The sequence below is a fragment of the Microplitis mediator genome, chromosome 2 (genome assembly GCF_029852145.1).
Source record: "Microplitis mediator isolate UGA2020A chromosome 2, iyMicMedi2.1, whole genome shotgun sequence".
Taxonomy (NCBI): Eukaryota; Metazoa; Arthropoda; class Insecta; order Hymenoptera; family Braconidae; genus Microplitis; species Microplitis mediator.
Genome location: NC_079970.1, coordinates 1,279,112 through 1,300,473, shown reverse-complemented (window position 1 = coordinate 1,300,473; position 21,362 = coordinate 1,279,112). Strand labels below are relative to the sequence as shown.

The 21,362-nt window shown below is 33.3% G+C and overlaps 5 protein-coding genes across 5 annotated transcripts; 2 read left to right on the top strand and 3 right to left on the bottom strand.

The window, feature by feature from the left end:
* The first annotated feature begins 962 nt into the window (after window positions 1–962).
* On the top strand, window positions 963–2,769 carry LOC130664280 (guanine nucleotide-binding protein subunit beta-2). Its single transcript, XM_057464168.1, has 6 exons — window positions 963–1,313; window positions 1,379–1,524; window positions 1,599–1,898; window positions 1,970–2,171; window positions 2,239–2,455; window positions 2,523–2,769. Exons 1-6 carry the CDS (start codon window positions 1,245–1,247, stop codon window positions 2,627–2,629), a joined length of 1,041 nt encoding a protein of 346 aa, XP_057320151.1. The 5' UTR covers window positions 963–1,244; the 3' UTR covers window positions 2,630–2,769.
* Window positions 2,770–2,888: 119 nt separating this feature from the next.
* On the bottom strand, window positions 2,889–11,058 carry LOC130664277 (neuralized-like protein 4). Its single transcript, XM_057464165.1, has 9 exons — window positions 10,948–11,058; window positions 10,303–10,872; window positions 9,938–10,165; window positions 8,402–9,846; window positions 8,128–8,321; window positions 7,754–8,043; window positions 5,000–7,668; window positions 4,619–4,768; window positions 2,889–4,555 (listed from the first exon to the last, which is right to left on the bottom strand). The coding sequence occupies exons 2-9, from the start codon at window positions 10,447–10,449 to the stop codon at window positions 4,363–4,365; spliced, it is 5,316 nt and encodes a 1,771-aa protein (XP_057320148.1). The 5' UTR covers window positions 10,450–10,872; window positions 10,948–11,058; the 3' UTR covers window positions 2,889–4,362.
* Window positions 11,059–11,132: 74 nt separating this feature from the next.
* Window positions 11,133–14,049, top strand: LOC130664279 (phosphatidylinositol N-acetylglucosaminyltransferase subunit A-like). The gene is made up of 7 exons (XM_057464167.1): window positions 11,133–11,305; window positions 12,032–12,188; window positions 12,255–12,434; window positions 12,497–12,731; window positions 12,808–13,105; window positions 13,186–13,546; window positions 13,625–14,049. Exons 1-7 carry the CDS (start codon window positions 11,280–11,282, stop codon window positions 13,694–13,696), a joined length of 1,329 nt encoding a protein of 442 aa, XP_057320150.1. The 5' UTR covers window positions 11,133–11,279; the 3' UTR covers window positions 13,697–14,049.
* Window positions 14,050–15,124: 1,075 nt separating this feature from the next.
* LOC130663044 (speckle-type POZ protein-like) lies at window positions 15,125–16,755 on the bottom strand. Its single transcript, XM_057462091.1, has 2 exons — window positions 15,551–16,755; window positions 15,125–15,450 (listed from the first exon to the last, which is right to left on the bottom strand). The coding sequence occupies exons 1-2, from the start codon at window positions 16,541–16,543 to the stop codon at window positions 15,433–15,435; spliced, it is 1,011 nt and encodes a 336-aa protein (XP_057318074.1). The 5' UTR covers window positions 16,544–16,755; the 3' UTR covers window positions 15,125–15,432.
* A 1,542-nt stretch (window positions 16,756–18,297) lies between these two features.
* LOC130663298 (speckle-type POZ protein-like) lies at window positions 18,298–20,821 on the bottom strand. Its single transcript, XM_057462440.1, has 2 exons — window positions 18,508–20,821; window positions 18,298–18,406 (listed from the first exon to the last, which is right to left on the bottom strand). The coding sequence occupies exons 1-2, from the start codon at window positions 19,067–19,069 to the stop codon at window positions 18,375–18,377; spliced, it is 594 nt and encodes a 197-aa protein (XP_057318423.1). The 5' UTR covers window positions 19,070–20,821; the 3' UTR covers window positions 18,298–18,374.
* Between the last annotated feature and the right edge of the window lie 541 nt (window positions 20,822–21,362).

Here is a 21,362-nt window from a genome sequence, read left to right as displayed (position 1 = left end):
CACAAAGATTACAAAGAAAGATTAACACTCATTTAAACGATAACGATTTCAAAGAACTTGATACCTATTTAAACAATCGGACTTGCAATAAGCAAAACATCGAAAGATTTATTATACTATTAATGCGCTATCGATTATTTACGGAATTAATTTTATTTGAATTAAGTAGTCAGCCCTACAGATTTTCTCAATAAAAACATTTTAAGAATAATTAATATTTTATATTTTACTGATTAAATGGATTTAGTTTTTTTTATTCAGATAAATTAATAATTATAAGCATAAAAAATAATTTATTTCAAATTTTATTGTACGAGAACTGAGTAGTGATCGATATGAGTGACAAGTGGAAATTTTTTTAATTTTTGAATAAATAAATAAAATAAAAATTTTTAAATGCGTACTTAGATATGAGTGTGAATGAAACAGATGATACTGAAGTTAATGTCTAATAATTTTTGGATTTTTTTCAAAATGATAAATAATAAAAAAAAAAAATATTTAAAAAATTGCGCCTACAGTTTATTAAATTTTTTACATGTGAGTATTTTTAGTTTTTTTTTTTGTAATCGATTTTTGAAAAAATAATCTGAAAAATTTTAATCGTCTGTTGACTTCTGGATCATGTGTACCAGACATCAGACAAATTTTTAATTATTAATAAATAGAGCAAATAATTAGTAAAATAAAATTTAAAAAAAATGCGCATTTTAAAAATTTTGAAATTAATAAGTGCATTTTTTTAAAATATCATTTTTTAAATTATTTATAATTTTAAATTTGTCTAATGTCTGGTACACTCACACTCAATGAAAAATCCGTGCGCGGATTTTTTAAAATTTAATTATTTTAAAATATTTATTTAAAATTTCAAAATTGTCTCATGTCGGTTACATTCGCGCTCATGATCGACCTGTGAATGCAGAAATATTTTTTATTAAATTATCAATAGCAATTTATAAATTATGGGTAAAATATTAAAAAACTCGTGTGTAAAAAATAATAAAAATAAAATATCGACATTTTTTATAATAAAAATCCAAATTAAATTAGCGCCGAGCCGATGTTAATACTGAACAAATGAGATTTAACGTTGATTTAATATGATTACTAGGCCAGTACTCGCTGCTGCGGCTTCTTATTGTTCTTTTCTGTAGCAGAGCACAGTTTTTTCCCATCTGTCAATCGGCCATCAGTTATTAATATTTACAAAACCATTAATTATAAAAAGCGCGTAATCCGAAATGGGCAAAGACGACGCGGAGACCACCGCACTCAAGAAAGAGCTGGACGATTTAATTAAAAAATGTCAGGTACCATCTTGATTATTTGTATCAGCATTTAATTATAATTATAATTGTTTTGTTGTAACAATCAGGAAGATCAAAAGAAGCAGCAAGACGCGACATTGGAAGAGTCTTGTTCGTCAGTCGCGGACGCTCCGAAGATAAAGCTGTCGACGAAGAAACTTCTAAAGGGCCATATAAATAAAGTCAACTCGGTGCACTACAGTGGTGACAGCAGGTCTTTATTTTAAAATTAAACATAATTGTGTAGTTTATTTTTTTTTTATTTAAAAAAAACGAAACCATTTCCAGACACTGCGTCACTGGATCCTTGGACGGGAAACTGATTATTTGGGACTCATGGACCGGCAACAAAGTCCAGGTAATTCCTCTGCGCTCGGCTTGGGTGATGTCTGTTGCTTTCGCGCCTTCTGGAAACTTCGTAGCTTGCGGGGGTATGGATAATATGTGCACCGTCTACGACGTCAACAACCGCGACGCAACTGGGTCAGCTAAAATAACCAGGGAGTTACTGGGTTACGAGGGTTTTCTGTCTTCCTGTAGATTTTTCGATGATAAAACCATAATAACTGGCTCTGGTGACATGAAAATGTATCGAATTAAAAAATTTATCAGTACTTAGTTAATCAATAATGATGATAATTTAATTTTAATTGCTTAAGATGCATGTGGGACCTGGAGTCGGGTAAAAAAACGACAGATTTTTGCGCCCATGCTGGAGATGTCGTCAGCATCAGTCTTTCTCCTGATGGCAACAGCTACATCACCGGGTCTGTTGATAGAACTTGTAAATTATGGGACGTAAGAGAAGAAAAAGCGAAGCAAACTTTCTTTGGTCATGAAGCTGACGTCAATTCCGTTTGTGTAAGGGTTTAGTTTTTATTATTTATTTATAGTTTAAATACTTGGATATATTTTTCTTTATTTTCAGTTTCATCCCTCGGGATACTCGTTTGTGACAGCGTCAGAAGACAAAACAGCCCGACTGTGGGATTTGAGGTCTGATCAGCAGCTCGCTACGTACAAACCCCCAAGTTCTAATCCCGGGTATACTTCCTGTGGATTATCGCTCAGTGGTAGATTTATTTTTTGTGCCAGTGACGATAATTCAATTCATATATGGGACACTTTAAAAGCTCAATACAACGGTAATTAGATAAGAGTAATTAATTCAATTTATATATTTATTTATGACTCGTATATATATTTTTCTAGGAGCATTGAACGGACATGAGAATCGAGTGACTTCTTTAAGTGTAGCACCGAATGGAATGGCAATAGCGAGCTGCTCATGGGACCAGATGGTCAGGGTCTGGGTCTAGATTTAAAATAAAAATATAAAATATATATATATACATATATTATTGATAAAAAAAATTTAATAATAAACATAAATTGAAATTAAACGTTTTTTGTTGACTTATAAAAATATTTCACCGCTTAAATTAATAAAATTATTTAATTAAATAAATTATTTGTTACACATTCATTTAAATAATAAAATAAGTAAACATATATATCCTTATATATATATATTTATAAATTATTTTTATTGTTTTACGGTATGAGGTAAACTTATAAAACTCATATCAATAAATTTACATAAATAATTAATTTTTATAATTTATAAATTTAAATAAATATTTTTATCAGCAATAATTATTATTTTTTAATTGTCGTCACTATTTTTAAGTGCTTATTAATTTATAATTGGTGTTTTAATTGACGCGCTAGCGTCCAGAAATAAATGATATTTTTAAAACTCCGTAACAGAAGTAATTAATTTAAAATTAATTAAAATTACAACTAGGCATCTTTACTTATTATTATTAAATGTTTTAATTAGCGTTAATTAAATTGCACTTAACCAGGCATAAGGCATCATACAGCCAAATTATTTGCATCTACAGCGGTGCTTTTTATTTAATAATAATCTGTATACTTTATTGTAACTTAATTAAATTGTGACTTGGTTAATTATTAATTAATTAATTAAATATTTACTTACAACTACAGACAATATTGTTTATAATTAAAATTAATTTTATCTAATAGTAAGTAGCAGCTTAATCACATTTTTATTTTATTTAAAAATGTTTTTTTCCACAGGCCAATTTACATATTTATCAATTAATTAATTAATTAATCCATTAATTATTTAAAGGTTTGATTTTTAAATAATTTAATTATTCTTTACAATCTTAAAAATATACTTTAATTAAAATTAAATTAAATTATGTTCATTCTAGATATTTATTGTTTGTTTTAATTAAATAATTAATTATATGACTAGAAATGATATTAATATAATTTAATTTTTAATTTATAAATAAAATAGTTTAAATAAACTCAGTTTTTCAGTTGCATTGCAAAGGCTGCACGAAGCACTTGGCGCTATTTTTTAAATTACATAACTTTGATTAATAAAATTAAAAATAAAAAAAGATTTCGTATAAAAAAAGCAAACAAGTAAAAATAATAAATATTAATTTATGATAAGATGATAAAAAAAAAATTTATCGTATAAATGGACCACAGTACGCTTGGCAAATGCGTTTGTATTTTTTTTATTTTCTTTTTTTTTTTATCATAAAATTATTTATTCGCGCTGTAATAAAAAGTATCACAGAAAAATACGTACAAAGTTAATAATCGACCGATCTATTATATTCATTTTCAAAAGTATATTTATATGTATGTACATATATTTTTGAATAGTGAAAAAAAAATAAAGAAAATTTGATTTTTTATTTTTATAAGAAATAAAAATATTTTTTTCCTTCATGTTCCCTGTTTGTGATTTTTCATTGAGTCAGAAAAAAAATTTCTGTTGTTCGTTTTCTGAAATTTCTCTGTTATAAAAAAATTATTCAAAAAATTTATCTTTACATTTAATTTAAAATCGTTGATTTAAATAAATAAACCAGATGTTATTTTATTGCGCATTAATTGCCGTGAAAAAATAGTGACAATTAATCGTGTCGATGATTAACTTTATCAACGATAATTAAAGATGAATATATATGTTAAATTTATATATCAGCTTCCGGTGTCATTAGAATTCATCGAGATTAATAAGAAGAGCTATTATTACTGTGGCACCAGCTTCTTTAGTAGCCCACTCCGTAGGTTCAGCTCCGTCTGCGCCGTGTTGCTTGTCTGCACCCATCGTGTAGGATCCTGGTCTCACTAGTAATTGAAATGCAGTCGATGCGTTCAATTTTCTGTTTGACTGCATGTCAATGTACCTGTCAAAATATTAAGTATAAATTAATCCATTAAAAAATAATAATTAAAACAAATAAACTTACGGGTATTTTTTAATCCCTTCAGAAGCGACATATTTAATATTTGGTGAGAACACGACCTGCGGATTCTGATTCTCGGTGTTGATAATTGTCGTTAAATTGCTTGTGTCCAATTGTTCCATGGGTAGTAATTCTCCACGGTCAAGAATCCATCTTAAATAATTAAAAAAAAATATAATTAATTGATCACTTCAAATATTTAAATTATTAAAATTTTCCCGGCAAGAGTCTGCTTCGAGTGTCTTCAGTTTTTACTCCCACTCTGGGTGTTCTATGCCTTTGCGCATACGCAGATGAGAACTAACAGGTAGTGGGGGACTCCCGAAGTTCATTCTCTTTCCGGGAGAAGTTTGAATAAGTAATTAATAGTCGAAGAATACTCACCTAATTGAATCTAATCGTGTTCCATAGTAAGCCACATGCCACTTATCAGTAGTACTCTGGGGAATCTGATTAGCGTTGATGGTCTGCTTAAGAGGGAACCTGACCCACCCAACAGGAACAGCGAACTCAGCTGGCGGGTCACCTTTTTTACAAATAGCTCCGTCACTGTCGACTTTATAGCAGGAGTTGCAGTAACAAGTAACTTCATCAAGAGAAAAAAATTCATCTGGCAAAACAAGCGATTTTTTAAGTCTCATACAGGCTTTTAAATATTCACATTTTTTCGAGGGCGTCATAATAATCGTCGAGTTTAGTGGAGTCGGTGGTAAAGAAGAGGTACGCGTTGAGCTCAAAGATTGCTGGGAGTTATGACTCGATCCATTTTGATTGGGCAGTATGGCACTATTGGAATTTTGCTTAGCAGTCTGTAGCTGACGATTTGTCGTTTGCAAATCCGTCGAATTTATTGAGGTATTGAATGAGGTCGCGGCTAAACTACTCGTTATGTTGCTCGTGAGGTTGCACTGCGAGTTGTCCTGATTAATATTATTATGATTAACATTAACATTTACATTTACGTTAAGATTATTTGAGTTTTGATTGAAAGCAGCGATGTTATTTAGCTGCCCATTGGATAAGATACTTTCATTTATTGCATTGTTGGCATTCATTGAATTTATGGCGGTATTCAAACTTGACATATTGCTCGAGGATGCTGCTGAACCGTTTTTAATATTAATATTCGTTGCATTGTTTATCTCTACATTTGTACAATCATTATTTCTTAAGCTACATGTCATCATCATCATCCCATTTGTTACTTGTTCATCAATATCATGATTATCATCATCATCATTATCCAAATCGTTGTTAGACATTGTATTATTGTCATAAGTATCATCCGGATTATTGATATTATTATTTTTAAATTTAAAACACTCGATACCAGCAGCGCGGGGATCGTTACTTATCTCCAATTCACTTGTTGAATTATTGCTGTCTGAGTTACAGCTGCTTGCCATCGATTTACCCGGTAGGTCGTTATTGAAATGCGTTATATTATTGTGTGTTGCTGCGGTCGACGCGCTGCTCGCGATGTTTGGTGACGTCGTTTCGATCGGATTTACGCGGGACGATGTAGTCTGAATGGCGTTGAAGTTTGTTAGCTCATCGTCGTCAATCTGAAGGTTCAGAGGTAGACTGGACGGAATCTCGAGGACGTTTTCTTTTTCGTGACACTCTAGATCAGCTTTCTCGCGTGAGTTTTCCACGTCCTCAAGTTCATTGGCAACGCGCTCGACGTTGTTGGCTATTGCCAAATTTATCGCGTCGTTATTTGTAAGAACAGCTTCGGCAATAGGACCTATTATTGAGACCTGTTCGACTTGGCCGTAGAGATCGATTACTGCGTAGACGTAGGGCGGAAGATCTGTGGCGGCTACTCCTTGGTCAGATCCATTGACAAATAAATGGAGTCGCGAGTCCTCGTCGACTAACAGACCCACTGTCGAACCGGGTTGGAGGTTGTCCAAGTTTGCGCCGTAACGGGTTTTAACTTTAGTGCCGTTGTGAGACATCCAGTCGCTGCAAATTATCCATGAATATTTTTTGAAGCCCAAAGCAGTCAAAGGGAAGGTTGCTTTCTCAGGCGATATACAAGTTACGCCACAGAGGATACCTGATACCCAGCGATCGTTTATCTTCTCAATTTCCACTTGAAATATTTTGCCTCTAATTAACGGTCGGTTGGTCATCACGACGCCTTGATTATAACTAGCGACTCTTCTAGCAACCGTTTGACCTTCAAGCTCAACATTTCTCCCGCGATTCTCGTGAAACTCGTAACACCAGTCAGTCTCCCCGGTGGACGTCACTACCGGTTGGGTGGGAGTCAAAAGAATCTCCTGAAGTTTAGCTTCCGAAGCGTCAACTGACGTGTCCATTCCCCCGTCATTTCTCATCGTCAGCGGCATGGGATCCAGCAGCAGCTCCAAAGAATCTTGGAGTCTCAAACTGGCATTTGGGGATATCACAGGAATCTGCTGCTTGCTGCTCGTGATACTGACAGCGACAGTGCTGCCGAAAAGTTCAACCGCAACCCACACCATCTCCGGTACATTAACGGCAGCGACTCCCATATCTTCGCCGTTGATATAAAACTTTAAATTGCCTTCGTGACTTCTTTTTACGCCGATCTTATCACCTACTCTTAGCCAATCTAAACTAGGACAGTAATTGGAACAGAGTACATTACCCTTATATCTGACTTCGTTTCCTGTCAGATACCAAGCATCTGCTGGTATCGAAGTCATCCCGGGCACTAGATCCATCGAAGTTAACCAATTGCCATTTGCGTTTTCTACAACTCCTATTTTTAGGGACCCGCTCCACTCGGATGCAACTTCTTGGATTGATATTTCAAAGAGTTCATTGTTCTCAAGGCCACTTTCACTCAATAAAACCGCGTGATTGTACTCACGACAGCGCGCGGCAATAACTCGATCAGTATTCAACTGAATATTGAGCCCGACAGACTCGTGGAACTTGTGGGTGATCTCCATTGGAGCTTGGGGCTGTATCACCGAGGTCGGTTGCTGACTGATACTGTTCTCCGACGGCAAGTACTGCTGAGTTATCGTATCACGTCGCTCTGGCTGTACAATAGTGACCTGTAAAAAAAAAAAAAATAATTACTAAAGTAGACGTGGACGGTCACTTGATAGGTAATAATTTTTGGCAACCGGAAACTCATACCTGAGCGCACTGCGCATACAAATCAATCACTGGATAAACGTGAGGCGGAAGACCACTGCATGCGGTACCTTGGTCAACTCCATCAAGATAATAATGTAGACTCGAGTCTGCACATCGCATCATGCCGATCCTATTTCCTTCGACGAGTTTATCAAGATCGCAGGAATAATGATGACGAAGAGTTACGCCGTCTCGCATCACTGTTGATCCTGATAGCATCCATGTGTCGTGATCAATGTCCGTCATCGTCGACGGGAACTCCAGCTCATCTGGTCTGATAGCCGTCACTCCTATTAGCAATTAAAAATTTGAGTATTTGTTTTTTTTTTTATTTTTAACTGCGACCTTGTAAAAATAAACGATATCTCAATTACCAGCTTCAATTGCACCCGACCAGCGGCCGACCATTTTGTCAATAGAGACTTCAAAAAGTTCCCCATCACGTAAAGGTCGATTAGCAATCACGATAGCCTCATTAAATTCACCAAGAGCTCGTATCCTCGATGCTGTCAGTCCGTTATTTGAAATTCTCGCGTGCTTACCATGTACGTGATGAAATCGTAAATCACTTAGAAAAAAATAATAATAATAAATTTTAATTAAAGCTCAAGTCTAGAGCAATTTTTATAAAAAATTTTAAAACCTCACCTGTATAATGTGGTATTGCTAAAACTGGAATTATTTGTAGTCGGGCTGTAGAAGTCAGTGTTGTCTACAATAGTGGCCTGCGTAGCTTGACCATACAGATCAATAACCCCGTAAACTCTTTCTGGGACGCCGATAGCAGCAGCCCCCTGGTCAGTGCCGTTGACAAAAAAATGCAAGGTCCCGTTGTCCTTCCTCATGACACCAACGCGATCCCCGACTTGCAAACGGTCAAGATTCTGCCCATACTGATCAATAATAGAGGTGCCGTTGTGCATAACTCCATTGCCGGTCATAATCCACGTGCCGGAGCGGACATTAGTCATAGTAAAAGGAAATTCCAGTTCAGTTGGCGAGTGTGTGGTCACGCCGATCTCAATAGAACCCGCCCACTTGGTAACTATTTTATCTAGCCTTACTTCAAACAATTCATTGAGCCTCAATGGTCTCATTGTAAGCACTACGCCATTATTGAAGTCGTCCATAGCATTAGGCCGGTGCGCGGTGCGCCCGTTGTTGATGACGTCCGCGTGAGTGCCGCAGCAGGGATGAAAGGTCAATCGGTCAAGAGTGTCTTCTTCTTCGACTTCAGCCAAACCCTGAAGATGGAGATTATTTCTCCGCGTGACGAGATTCTGCTCCTCACGTTCGTCGCGATCAACGATCGTCACCTTGACCGTCATCCCATAGAGCTCGACGACTCCCCAGATACCAGGGGGTACTTTGGCAGCCACACCTTGGTCTAGACCGTTTATCAAGTAATGTAAGTTGCCATTACACCTTCTGATCATCCCGACTCTGTCACCTTCTCGTAGCTCGTCCAAGTTTATGTCTCCGTACTCTCGCTGGATGCCTTTGCCGTTTGTCAAAATGCCGCAACCAGACATCATTGTGGTGCCCGACCGCATGTTGGTCATCGTAGCAGGAAACTTAAGTCCAGTTGGACTGTGAGTTGTCACCCCGACTTCAATGCTCCCCGACCACTTGTCTACCAGTCTATCGATACGTATTTCAAACAGCTCATTGTCTCTCAGCGGTCTGTGGGTCATCACCACTCCATTATTAAATTCATCAAGGGGTCTGCGTCTTTCAGCGGTTCGCGCGTTGTTAGAAAGCTTCACTAGAGTTCCTACGCGTTCATGAAATCTCAGACGATCTTCGCGAATCGCCGCTGGGCTCGGATTTTTCGGTAGATTTACATTCATATTGACATTCAAATTAACATTTAAATTAGCAACCATACTTGTGGACGTTCCCTCGCCCATTGAAAAGTCATTATTTATCTCCATCTCGTCTTTCGGCTCATTTGTGAGTACCAATGGCTTTGGATTTGTTATTGTTACTTGCACATAGTCAAAGAACATAGCAACCAGAGCGTATAAACGTGTGGGCACATTTGTCGCCGCTATTCCTTGAGATATTCCATTGATAAAAAATACTAGTTCGCTCTAAAATAAATGAAAATAATTATTTTAAATTAAACCTCCAAGTCACAAAGGACTTGGTAACTAAAACAAGTACTTTAGACTTGTCACTTACATTAGACGTTCTCATTACTCCAATAGTGTGTCCTTCTTCTAGAGTGTCAAGAGTACTTCCATAAGTGGGTTCTGAAATGAGATGTTCCTTCAAATCATTAGTAGTATGGACTATTCCAGCATTGGTCATCATCCAGAGCTGCAAACTAGGTGTCCAGCCAACTGTCCTCATTGTCTCTGGGTCATTTGTACACACGCCTATTTCAATCTTTCCGTATCTTGATCGTATCTAGGACACAAAATCTAATTAATCTCCAATTCATCTGCTCGCTATTCAAGCCAATTAATAATTCAATTAACGCAGACAGTCTGAGTAGACTTTAAAAAAAAATACCAAATTAAATTATCAGTAATTTGAATTCCCACCTTTTTGTCAATCCGCACCTCGAACAGTTCGTCATCTTTGAGAGGTTCTGAGCTCATAACTCGACCCTCGTCGGACATGGAGCATATTCTCGAGGCGGTGCAGTTGTTGTTCAACAAAATAACTCCTTCCCCACATATTTGAAACATCTCGATAATTAATATATGTCTATATCTATATCTATATGCATGTACACAAATTTGCGTTTAATCTTTAGCTTCTGGGCTCGGTGGTCGAGGACCAAGTTGACGTCTTATTAACTCAGGTTTCTTTCACCAGTTCACCACTCAAGAGACATTTGTCTTCAACAAAACAACCACAAAATAAATATATATATATATATTATAAATTTATCAGATAACTCTGCCGAGAGGCAAAGTTGCCACCCCGTTTTGGAGCATCATCTGCTTGGAATAACTTGGAATAAACCAGTATATTGATAATTGCTCATGCGCTTTTAGATATTTACAAATATATCAAGCTATAGCTTTTATTCCTCAGCTCTAGCTCTATATCTAAATAATAAGCATGGCGTCAAATTCAAATTTAAACAACTCGAATTAATTTTTAACCTGTTGAAAAATTTATATCTATCATTTTTAAAAATAAATACACTTGTAAATTTAAATAAAAATTTATTTACTAACCTTACACTTGTTTACGATTCAAATTATTTTTGTCTGACGTTTAAAATCCCAACAATCACGAACCTTTTTATTGATCAATCGGTTTTCAAAATAAATATCACGATAAATTTTATATATAAAATATCAATTGTTTGTGTAATTTAAAAATATATGTCCACATATATTTGTTGGTATATAATGTATAAAAAAAGCCAGAGATATTAGAGAGGATTGATTTAGTTTTTTTATCTCAGTAAAAATGGCGTGATCTAAGTCACGGTGACAGCAACAATTTCTAGTATTATGAATAAATTAATTTATATAATTATTTTAAATTAACAATTGCTTTTAAAATGCATCAAGTAAAGCATCGAATATGGTATGTACTGAGTATTTATAATAATTGAGTAAATTTGAATTATTTATTTTTAAAAATTTAAATTTAAATCTTAACCTACAAGACAGCTGATTATTTGAAAATAAATAGTGAAAATTATCTTAAATAATGACATATATTTTTGGATAACAGTAGAGTTGACAGACGTCTGACAATTTTTTAAATTTTAAATTAATAAAACAAAATTTTTTTAACAAAAAAATTAAAAAATTGACTTTTAGAAAATTCAAAAATTAGTACATGCATTTTTTTTTAAATTGTCTTATGTCTGTTATATTTACACTCATTTTTAGATGACAGTAGAGTTGACAGACGTCTGACAATTTTTGAAATTTTAAAATAAAATTTTTTTAACAAAAAAATTTAAAAACTGACTTAGAAAATCCTAAAATCAGAACATGAATTATTTATGATCCTGAAGTTAGCAGACATTCAAAAATTTTTGAATTTTCGTATTTCAAAAAATCAATTGTAAAAAAATAAAATAAAAATATGCACATGTAGAAAATTTAAAAAACTACAGGTGCAATTTTTTCAAATATTTTTTTTTTATCTTCTATCGTCTAAAAAAAAATCCAAAAATTATTAGACGTCTGCTAACTTCAGTATCACAATTATTTTTTATTTTATCAATTTAGTAGTTTAATTTTTTTGTATGTAATTAAAAAATTATCTTATGTCTGGTATATTTACACTCATTATTTTTAGTATGGTGTCAGATTTTTTTTACCCCAACATGGGAGGAGTAGAGGAGCATATATTTAATTTATCACAATGTTTACTTGGTCGTGGACACAAAGTTGTGGTGATGACACATTCCTATGGAGATCGAGTGGGTATTCGCTACATGACAAATGGTCTAAAGGTATTTTAAATTATTTAATTACTCATTCTCATGAACAATTAATTACTCAATTAATTAATTTTTTAGGTCTACTATTTGCCAATAAAAGTATTTTATAATCAGTGCGTTCTTCCAACAATGATATGCTCACTTCCGTTGATAAGATATATATTTATTAGAGAAAAAATTGAAATAATTCACGGGCATTCGGCATTTTCAGCTCTAGCACATGAAGGAATGCTGATTGGAAGACTTCTGGGTTTAAAAGTATGACAGTTTAATTGATAAAATTATTCATCCATTTCTCTAATTAATTATTTATTTTCCAGACAGTATTTACGGACCATTCCCTGTTTGGTTTCGCTGATACATCAGCGGTCTTGACGAATAAATGCCTTCAGATATCATTAGCAGACTGCAATCATTGCATCTGCGTATCGCATACTGGGAAAGAGAACACTGTGCTACGTGCCAAAGTTCACAAAGACCGTGTGTCAGTGATTCCTAACGCCGTGGACACGGCATTGTTCACTCCAGACATCAGCAAGAGGAAAAGTAACTGCAGTACGTAACAATTATCACAAATAAAGGTATCAGATATCAGTGAATTTTAAAAATCTTATGGATTTTCTTTTCTTAGTCACAATTGTCGTGGTGTCTCGGCTGGTTTATCGCAAAGGTGTCGATTTATTAGCGCAGATAATTCCCAAGATATGCTCGCGGCATCAAGACGTCCAGTTTTTAATAGGCGGCGATGGTCCTAAGCGCTGGCTTATTGAAGAGATAAGAGAACGCAATTTACTCCAGCATCGGGTTACTTTGCTAGGAAGTCTAGAACACTCCCAAGTGCGTCACGTTTTAAATAAAGGTCACATTTTTTTAAACACTAGTCTTACGGAGGCCTATTGTATGGCCATTGTTGAGGCTGCTTCTTGCGGGCAAGTACTTTCTGAATGTTTAAATAAAATTTTATATTTATTCATTCATTCATTTATTTAATAAATAATTTAAATTGCAGGTTGCAAGTCGTATCAACCGAAGTCGGGGGCATACCGGAAGTGTTACCGCCAGAATTAATTTATCTAGTCGAGCCAAAGGTAGACGCTCTTGTAGAAGCTCTCGAGCAAGCGATAGCTGACTACAAAAGCGGAAATATTATCTGTCCTTATCAAGTTCATGATAAAATAGTATCTATTTATAATTGGTTCAATATTACCAAGAGAACGGAGATTATTTACGACTCAGTTCACCGGGAAGGTAAGAAGACCATCGGCGAACAATTAGCTAATTATTTATCAAGTGGAGTCTTGCCGTATTTGCTTATGGTCTCGCTTTGCTACATCGTACTGCAAATATTGGAATACTTTGTGCCGAGGAAGGTAAACATGATTATTCATTTTTTTAATTATCCCTCGTATTTAATTAATAATTTACACTAATTATTTATTTAATTTCAGTACATTGATGTAGCAAATGATTACAATCAACCTGAGCAAAATTCAAAAAGTAAGAAGAACAGAAGTACTTGATGATTACTAATGTATTTTATAGTGAAAAATTATAGATAATTGTACATTATTAATTATTAATTACTAGTAAATAATTCGCGGATCGATGAATAATTTATAATCATGCGTCTTAATTAATAATTTAATTGTAAATTTTTTTAATCACGAAAATCAATTGTATAAATAATATTGGCGCCATTGATTAATTAATTAATTTACAAAAAATATATGAGAAAACCGAAATAAAATATAGACTAATTAATAGATATGTAAAGAAGTAAGACTTTGTAATAGTTTATTAACATACGATGAATTTTATACGTAAAAGTAAGACAATACTTTTATTTATTAAAAGATTTATCTAATTGACGTAGTAAAATAAATATATTATTTATTTTTAATGCATAATCATTGTTTGTATTTAAAAAAAAAGAAAAAGTATTACGAGTATTATCAATTGTTAATCAAATACTGATCGTATTTTATTTACAGACTAAATAAATAAAAAAAAATATATAAATGTATACATATGTTGGATTAATTTAATTTAAATACAATTACTCAAATAAACACTTCTTAGATATATTAAATTGAAATTTAGATTGTAAGTTAAATAGTGTAAAATAAATGAAAGTTTTTATTAATGGTTTTGAGCAGTGAAAAAATCCATACAGAAGTTGAGAACAAAAAAAATTTTATTTATTGATGCAAAAATAATCTACTCTACTGAATTCCGTCATGTCTACCTGTAAAATTATAAAATTTGTTATATATATTTAAATTTATTGTTTTGATTGAGTAAAAAAGTACCCGAGTCAGAAAACAAATTCGGATTTTCGTCTCAAAGTTCTCAATAAAGTTTTTGAGGATCAATTTAGAATTTTAAGATTGACAACAGTACAGAAAGTTTTCCTAGTTTAGACCTCAAAGTAGTAGTTACGACCCATTTTACCACTTTGAGGACTAAATTGTGATAACATAGTCTGGATTAGAGTATCAAAATACTCAAAACATACAGGAATAATTTTATCCGCATTTGAACCTCAAGTCTCATTCGACGTATTCTCTCCCCTCCCTTTTACTATCTAAAATTTTTCAAAGTCCAAAACATAACTTTTCATTTGTTGAGGATTTTGAGCTCTAACTTATAATTCAAAATCGATAAATTATTCGCATTTAGACCTGATAGTTCTCATTGAGGATTTTGAGAACTAGAGTCACTTTCTGGGCGGCAAATAAAACATCAAAGGAATTGAGGCTCGTGAGGACTAAACTAGCAGTCAGCCGGTGATATACTTTAATATTGGTTCAAAATATATATAGATATAATTTAACATCAAGTGGCTGGCTACTGGTGCTCTTACCCTATCATTAAAATTCCCAGATTATAATAAAAAAATTCAGACGGGATTATTAGGAAAAATAAATGATTTAAATACAAGTCGACTTTCATATATTTTTACATTTATTCTTTCAGTTTAATGAAATATTACAAAGTTCATACTTTACATCGATTAAAGACTCAAATTAAAACTTTTTGAACACATTAAATAGAAATTTAGATTATAAATTGGAAGTAAGTAAATCCAACTTTTTATTGGAAGTTTTAACAAAAGTGGAAAAATGCAAACTCAAAAGTTAAGCACAGAAAAACAAATTTCTTTGGAAAGTATTAAATTTTATGAAGAAAAATCTTACTGCGATGAATAAATGGATCGCTATCTAGTGATGCAAAGACAATCCACTCTGCAATAAACTTAATTCCTCCGGTGTGCCTGAAAAAAAAAAAAAAAGTAATTTAATTATTGAAATTAAAAATTTCGAATATTTAAAAAAAATATAAATTACAGTATAATTAAAGAAAAAAAAGTATACCATTTTCTGAATAGCGTTGGCTTTATTTACAGTGTGTAGTAGTTGTAACGTCTTGACGTTACTGAATAATTTGCTGGCACCACACTTGTTAGCCAATGATTCAATTTCTTCAGCATTTTCGTTGGTAAAATAGTAGCTGGTGAGGGATTGTTCACACAGATTTATCAGTCTTGTTAATTCATAGTTCGAAGCAGCTTCTAGCAAACCTACTGCATGATCATCCAAGTCCTCAACATTTCGAGTGTACATAAATTCTAAAACTCTTTTAAATATCTCTGGCTCTATGTCCGTAAGAGCTACTTGGTTGTCATTGCCATCAGACATGTGTTGATGATAATCAACCATTTCATATAATTTAGGACACCGTGCTTTCAATACTCTTTTATGGACTGGAAATGCAACACCCTGCACATAAATCATAACATCACGGTCATCTTGAACTTTATATAACTCCGAGAAATCACCTGATGAATTGGGATCTGGATAATAGGTATAATACATACGCTCGTCAGGAAATATAGGATCATCATCCAAGTAAGTTATGAGTTCGAAGTACAGTGTCATCGTATCATTTGGAAGTAGTTTATCTATTGTGTTCGGTAAGTAAGGTAAACAGGATACACTTACTCTAGAACAATAAGAAACCGGAGAATTATCAAATTTCCGGTTCTTTCGTCCAAGAAAAAATTTATTTTTGTCGGCATCGATCAGGTAAAAATTACAGGTGACATGATTCTTAGGTTCCAATTTTTTAACAGCGTCGAAAATTATCTCGCATCCACACTTCAATTTATTATTACAAAAATTCAATGTGACGCACCAGTCAACGACATGACCTTGAAATTTTGTAGAAAAGTAGTGAGTCTTCTTAACAGGATAATTTGGAAACTGGTCCTCGTCCGGATCTACTTTTGCGAATGCTTCACTCATATTTTCAACTTTCCATGTATGATATTCTTTATGAGCGTTTTGTTCGATTTTTTTTAAAGGCATTTTAAAACTCGACACTTTTTATACTAACACAATTTTTCCTTAATTATTTTTTTCAAAGAAACACGAGGTAGAAGAGCTAGATGATTAGTTTTACTGCGTTTCAACGACAAGATGGCAGTAACAAGAAGGACTGTGAGTGAGAAGCGGTTCAGTCGCCTCGGCGGTAGCAACCCTATCTAAAAATTCCCATAGAATCCACTCAAATGCGACAAAAACCGCATAGGATCCTATAGACTGTATTGGTTTCTATGCGGCTTTTGTCGCATTTGAGTGGATTCTATGGAAATTTTTGGATAGGGAAGGTTACCTACTATCTTAACCTACAATTTGCATTCGACGGGTCAAAAAACAAATTCGGATTTTCGTCTCAAAGCTCAAGGAGCACACCTGCCTTTATGACATCTATAAGATATCAGTTTTTAGGCTACTTTTTGACATATCGAAAAGGCAACAATATGCTGACAAAACGATCAGAAATTTGTCACCGAAAAAATGTCTACTTAAAAGACTTAACACAAGTGACGACAAGAAGTAAATTACATATAGTGATAAAATAAGTCATCGCAAATGGTTTTTTAATTGAAACGGGACAGAAAAAACAACACAATTCTTCTCTGTTTTTGGAACAAACATTTGCATGTCGTATTTATACCAAAAAAGATGACTTTGAGAAGAAAAAAAATTTGTCTTGTCCTATTAAAAGACATCTTTAAGACATCTCAAAGCTGTCACTGTGCTACATGGGAGTTCTCAATGAAGTTTTTGAGGATCAATTTAGAATTTTAAGATTGACAACAGTACAGAAAGTTTTCCTAGTTTAGTCCTCAAAGTAGTAGTTACGACCCATTTTACCACTTTGAGAACTAAATTGGAATAACATAGTCTGGATTAGAGTCTCAAAATACTCAAAACATACAGGAATAATTTTATCCGCATTTGAACCTCAAGTCTCATTCGACGTATTCTCTCCCCTCCCTTTTTCTATATAAAATTTTTCAAAGTCCGAAACATAACTTTTTATTCGTTGAGGATTTTGAGGTCGTAGTTATAATTTAAAATCGATAAATTATTCGCATTTAGACTTTACAGTTCTCATTGAGGATTTTGAGAACTAGAGTTACTTTCTGGGCGGCAAATAAAACATCAAAGGAATTGAGGCTTTTGAGAACTAAACTAGAATTTGTGTTTTGACTCAGGTATAATTCAGATATTACTGGCGGTTTTATAGTAAATTGAGTGTATCTTATACTGTTTAAAAAAAAGTATGGAAAAAAAATATGTATCTCTAAGCTAGTGCTAGTATTCAATCAAAGTAATAAAATAAATTACTTGTAGGGTCAGAGCACCAGTACCCAGCCCCTAACCAGCAGTCAGCCGGTCATATACTTTAACATTGGTTCAAAATATATATAGATATAATTTAACATCAAGTTGCTGGCTACTGGTGCTCTTACCCTATCATTAAAATTCCCAGATTATAATAAAAAAATTCAGACGGGATTATTAGGTAAAATAAATGATTTAAATACAAGTCGACTTTCATATATTTTTACATTTATTCTTCCAGTTTAATGAAATATTACAAAGTTCATACTTTACATCGATTAAAGACTGAAATTAAAACTTTTTGAACATTAAATAGAAATTTAGATTATAAATTGGAAGTAAGTAAATCCAACTTTTTATTGAAAGTTTTAACAAAAGTGGAAAAATGCAAACTCAAAAGTTAAGCCCAAAACAAAACAAATTTGTTTGGAAAGTATTAAATTTTATGAAGCAAAATCTTACTGCGATGAATAAATGGATTGCTATCTAGTGATGCAAAGAAAATCTAGTCTGATGAACTGTATTCCTCCGGTGTGCCTAAAAAAAAAAAAAAAAAGTGATTTAATTATTGAAATTAAAAATTTCGAATATTTTAAAAAAATATAAATTACAGTATTATTAAAGAAAAAAAAGTATACCATTTTCTGAATAACGTTGATAGGCCTCTTCGTGTTCTTCTTGTAAACAATCGGCGTTCGCGAACAATAGTCTGGCACCACACTTAGCAGCCAACGATTTAATTTCTTCAGAATTTTCGACGGTACAATAGTAGCTGATGAGGGATTCTTCACACAGATTTTTCAGTCTCTTTAATTCATAGTTCGAAGCAGCTTCTAGCAAACCTACTGCATGATCATCCAAGTCCTCAACATTCCGAGTGTACATAAATTCTAAAACTCTTTTAAATATCTCTGGCTCTATGTCCGTAAGAGCTACTTTGTTATCATTGCCATCAGACATGTGTTGATGATGATCAACCATTTCATATAATTTAGGACACCGTGCTTTCAATACTCTTTTATGGACTGGAAATGCAACACCCTGCACATAAATCATTACATCACGGTCATCTTGAACTTTATATAACTCCGAGAAATCATCTGATAAACTGGGATCTGGATAATAAATACTAATCATATCCTCGTCAGGAAATATAGGATCATCATTTAAGTAAGTTATGAGTTCGATGTACAGTGTCATCGTATCATTTGGAAGTAGTTTATCTATTGTGTTCGGTAACTCGGGGTAAGGTAAACAGCATTCACTTACTCTAGGAAAATAAGAAACCGGAGAATTATCAAATTTCCGGTTCTTTCGTCCAAAAAGAAACTTATTTTTGTCGGCATCGATCAGGTAAAAATTACAGGTGACATGATTCTTAGGTTCTAGTTTTTTAACAGCGTCGAATTCTATCTTGAATCCATAATTCAATTTATTATCACAAAAATTCAATGTGACGTATCAGTCAACGGCATGATCTTGAACTTTTGTAGAAAAGTAGTGAGTCTTCTTAACAGCATAACATTCGTGGTTGCACGTGTCCCGATTTACTTTTGAGAATGCTTCACTCATATTTTCAACTTTCCATGTATGATATTCTTTATGAACGTTTTGTTCAATTTTTTTTAAAGGCATTTTAAAACTCGACACTTTTTATACTAACACAATTTTTCCTTAAATATTTTTTTCAAAGAAACACGAGGTAGAAAAGCTAGATATTCAGTTTTACTACGTATCAACGATAAGATGGCAGTAACAAGAAAAACTGAGCTGTGCTCTGTGCTGCCAGATCGTGCGATATTTCTACCCCTTTTCGAGGTGAAATAGCATGGAGTGTAATAGCAGGAGGGGATGAAAATATCGCATGATCTGGCAGCACTGTCTGTGAGTGAGAAGCGCAGTGTAGTGTTTCAGTGGCCTCTGCGGTACAGGTGGATGATAAATATCAATGTTTGAACTATCGATGTATGGATGATTCAGCGGCGACTGCTGCTTCCTTGGCGGCTTCAAGGGCTTTCTGCTGAGCAAACTGCTACTGGCTGCTGCAAGAGCTGTTCGAGACGCAACTCTTCGGCTTTTTTCTAACGTTCCAGCCGCTGGATTTCAGCCAGTGAACTATATTTCCCAATTATCGACAATAATGTCCAGCATTAAGTTTTAAATTAATTTAAATAAAATTTAATTTACTTTAACTTTGAAAAACATGAGAATTGCGTCCAGGTGCGATATGGAAATACAAGAAACAACGAAAACCGTTCTAAATGAATATGCAGTTACATTCACAAATTGTGAATCACAACAGAAGAACAGAGCGGCTGGTTATCAGAGAACCAATAAAACATTATAAAAATGATATCCAAAATCATATTTACATAAATTTCATTAAGCTTATCGTGCTCGCTAATTTATCAAAAAACGCAACAATTGTCCACGTACGTAAGAATTATATTTATATATTTAAATATAAATATTATTGCTAAACGCACTGTATTAATAATTGCGGTCCGCAAGATGTCTTACTTAAGATCCACAACAATTGTAATAAAGTATTTCCGGAATTCACTTGCTGATTATTTATGATGAAAAATATGCTTAACCAAATGTTTCAAAAATGTTGACCATCAAAAAATGCACTTTTGTCACTTCTTACATTTTTGCATTTGCATTTGAATAGTGTATTTATTTATCATTTCAAGCTTACAAAACTATAAGTTTTACAGTTTTCTGTACTTATTGCTTGCGCAGTTATACCAGTTACATTTTTATATTAGATTATGATGTTTGTATTTTTCGTTTCTTAAGTAATAATACTTGTAAATTTATATATTTGAATTGGGCAAAAATTAAAAAAAAACCCACGAAAAACCTGAGTTACCTCTTACCGTGTCGTATGTGGAATATAAAACTTGTAGAATAAGTATCTTACCAGGGACACCACAAGTTGTAGGCGCCATCTAGTGGCGAGTGCCGAACTACTCCCATGGTCGTTGTCTAGTAAGGACGACTCTTCCTTTCTCTATGTATTCTCTCCCTTTTTCTCCCAAGAAATTTTCCTCTTGGTTTAATCAACTTTTTTTCTTAGTTAGAGTGTACGAAAACTTTTGTGTTAAAATAATAGCACTTATTCAAAGAATTTTCGATACAGTAAATGATTCAGTTGATGAATAATTTTCACAGTAAGCACAGCTAAAGAAATCGTTAACTAGATATCAACAAGTATTAATTGTTAATTTAAATTTAATATGAAACTAACGACTTTATTTTATGCCGATACTTGATAAATATTTTGACCTTAAAATTTCTTGCTAGAATCGTATAACTTAAAATTTAAATTTTCGCGGGAATTAAATTAATAAAATATTTACATTTATTAATTATTGTATTATCTTTGTTATTTTTTTCATTACTTACCAACACAACTTTTTACTTTAAAAATAAAAACAAGATTCATTTAATCATACACAAATAATATTTTATTTTTTAGTATTCAAAT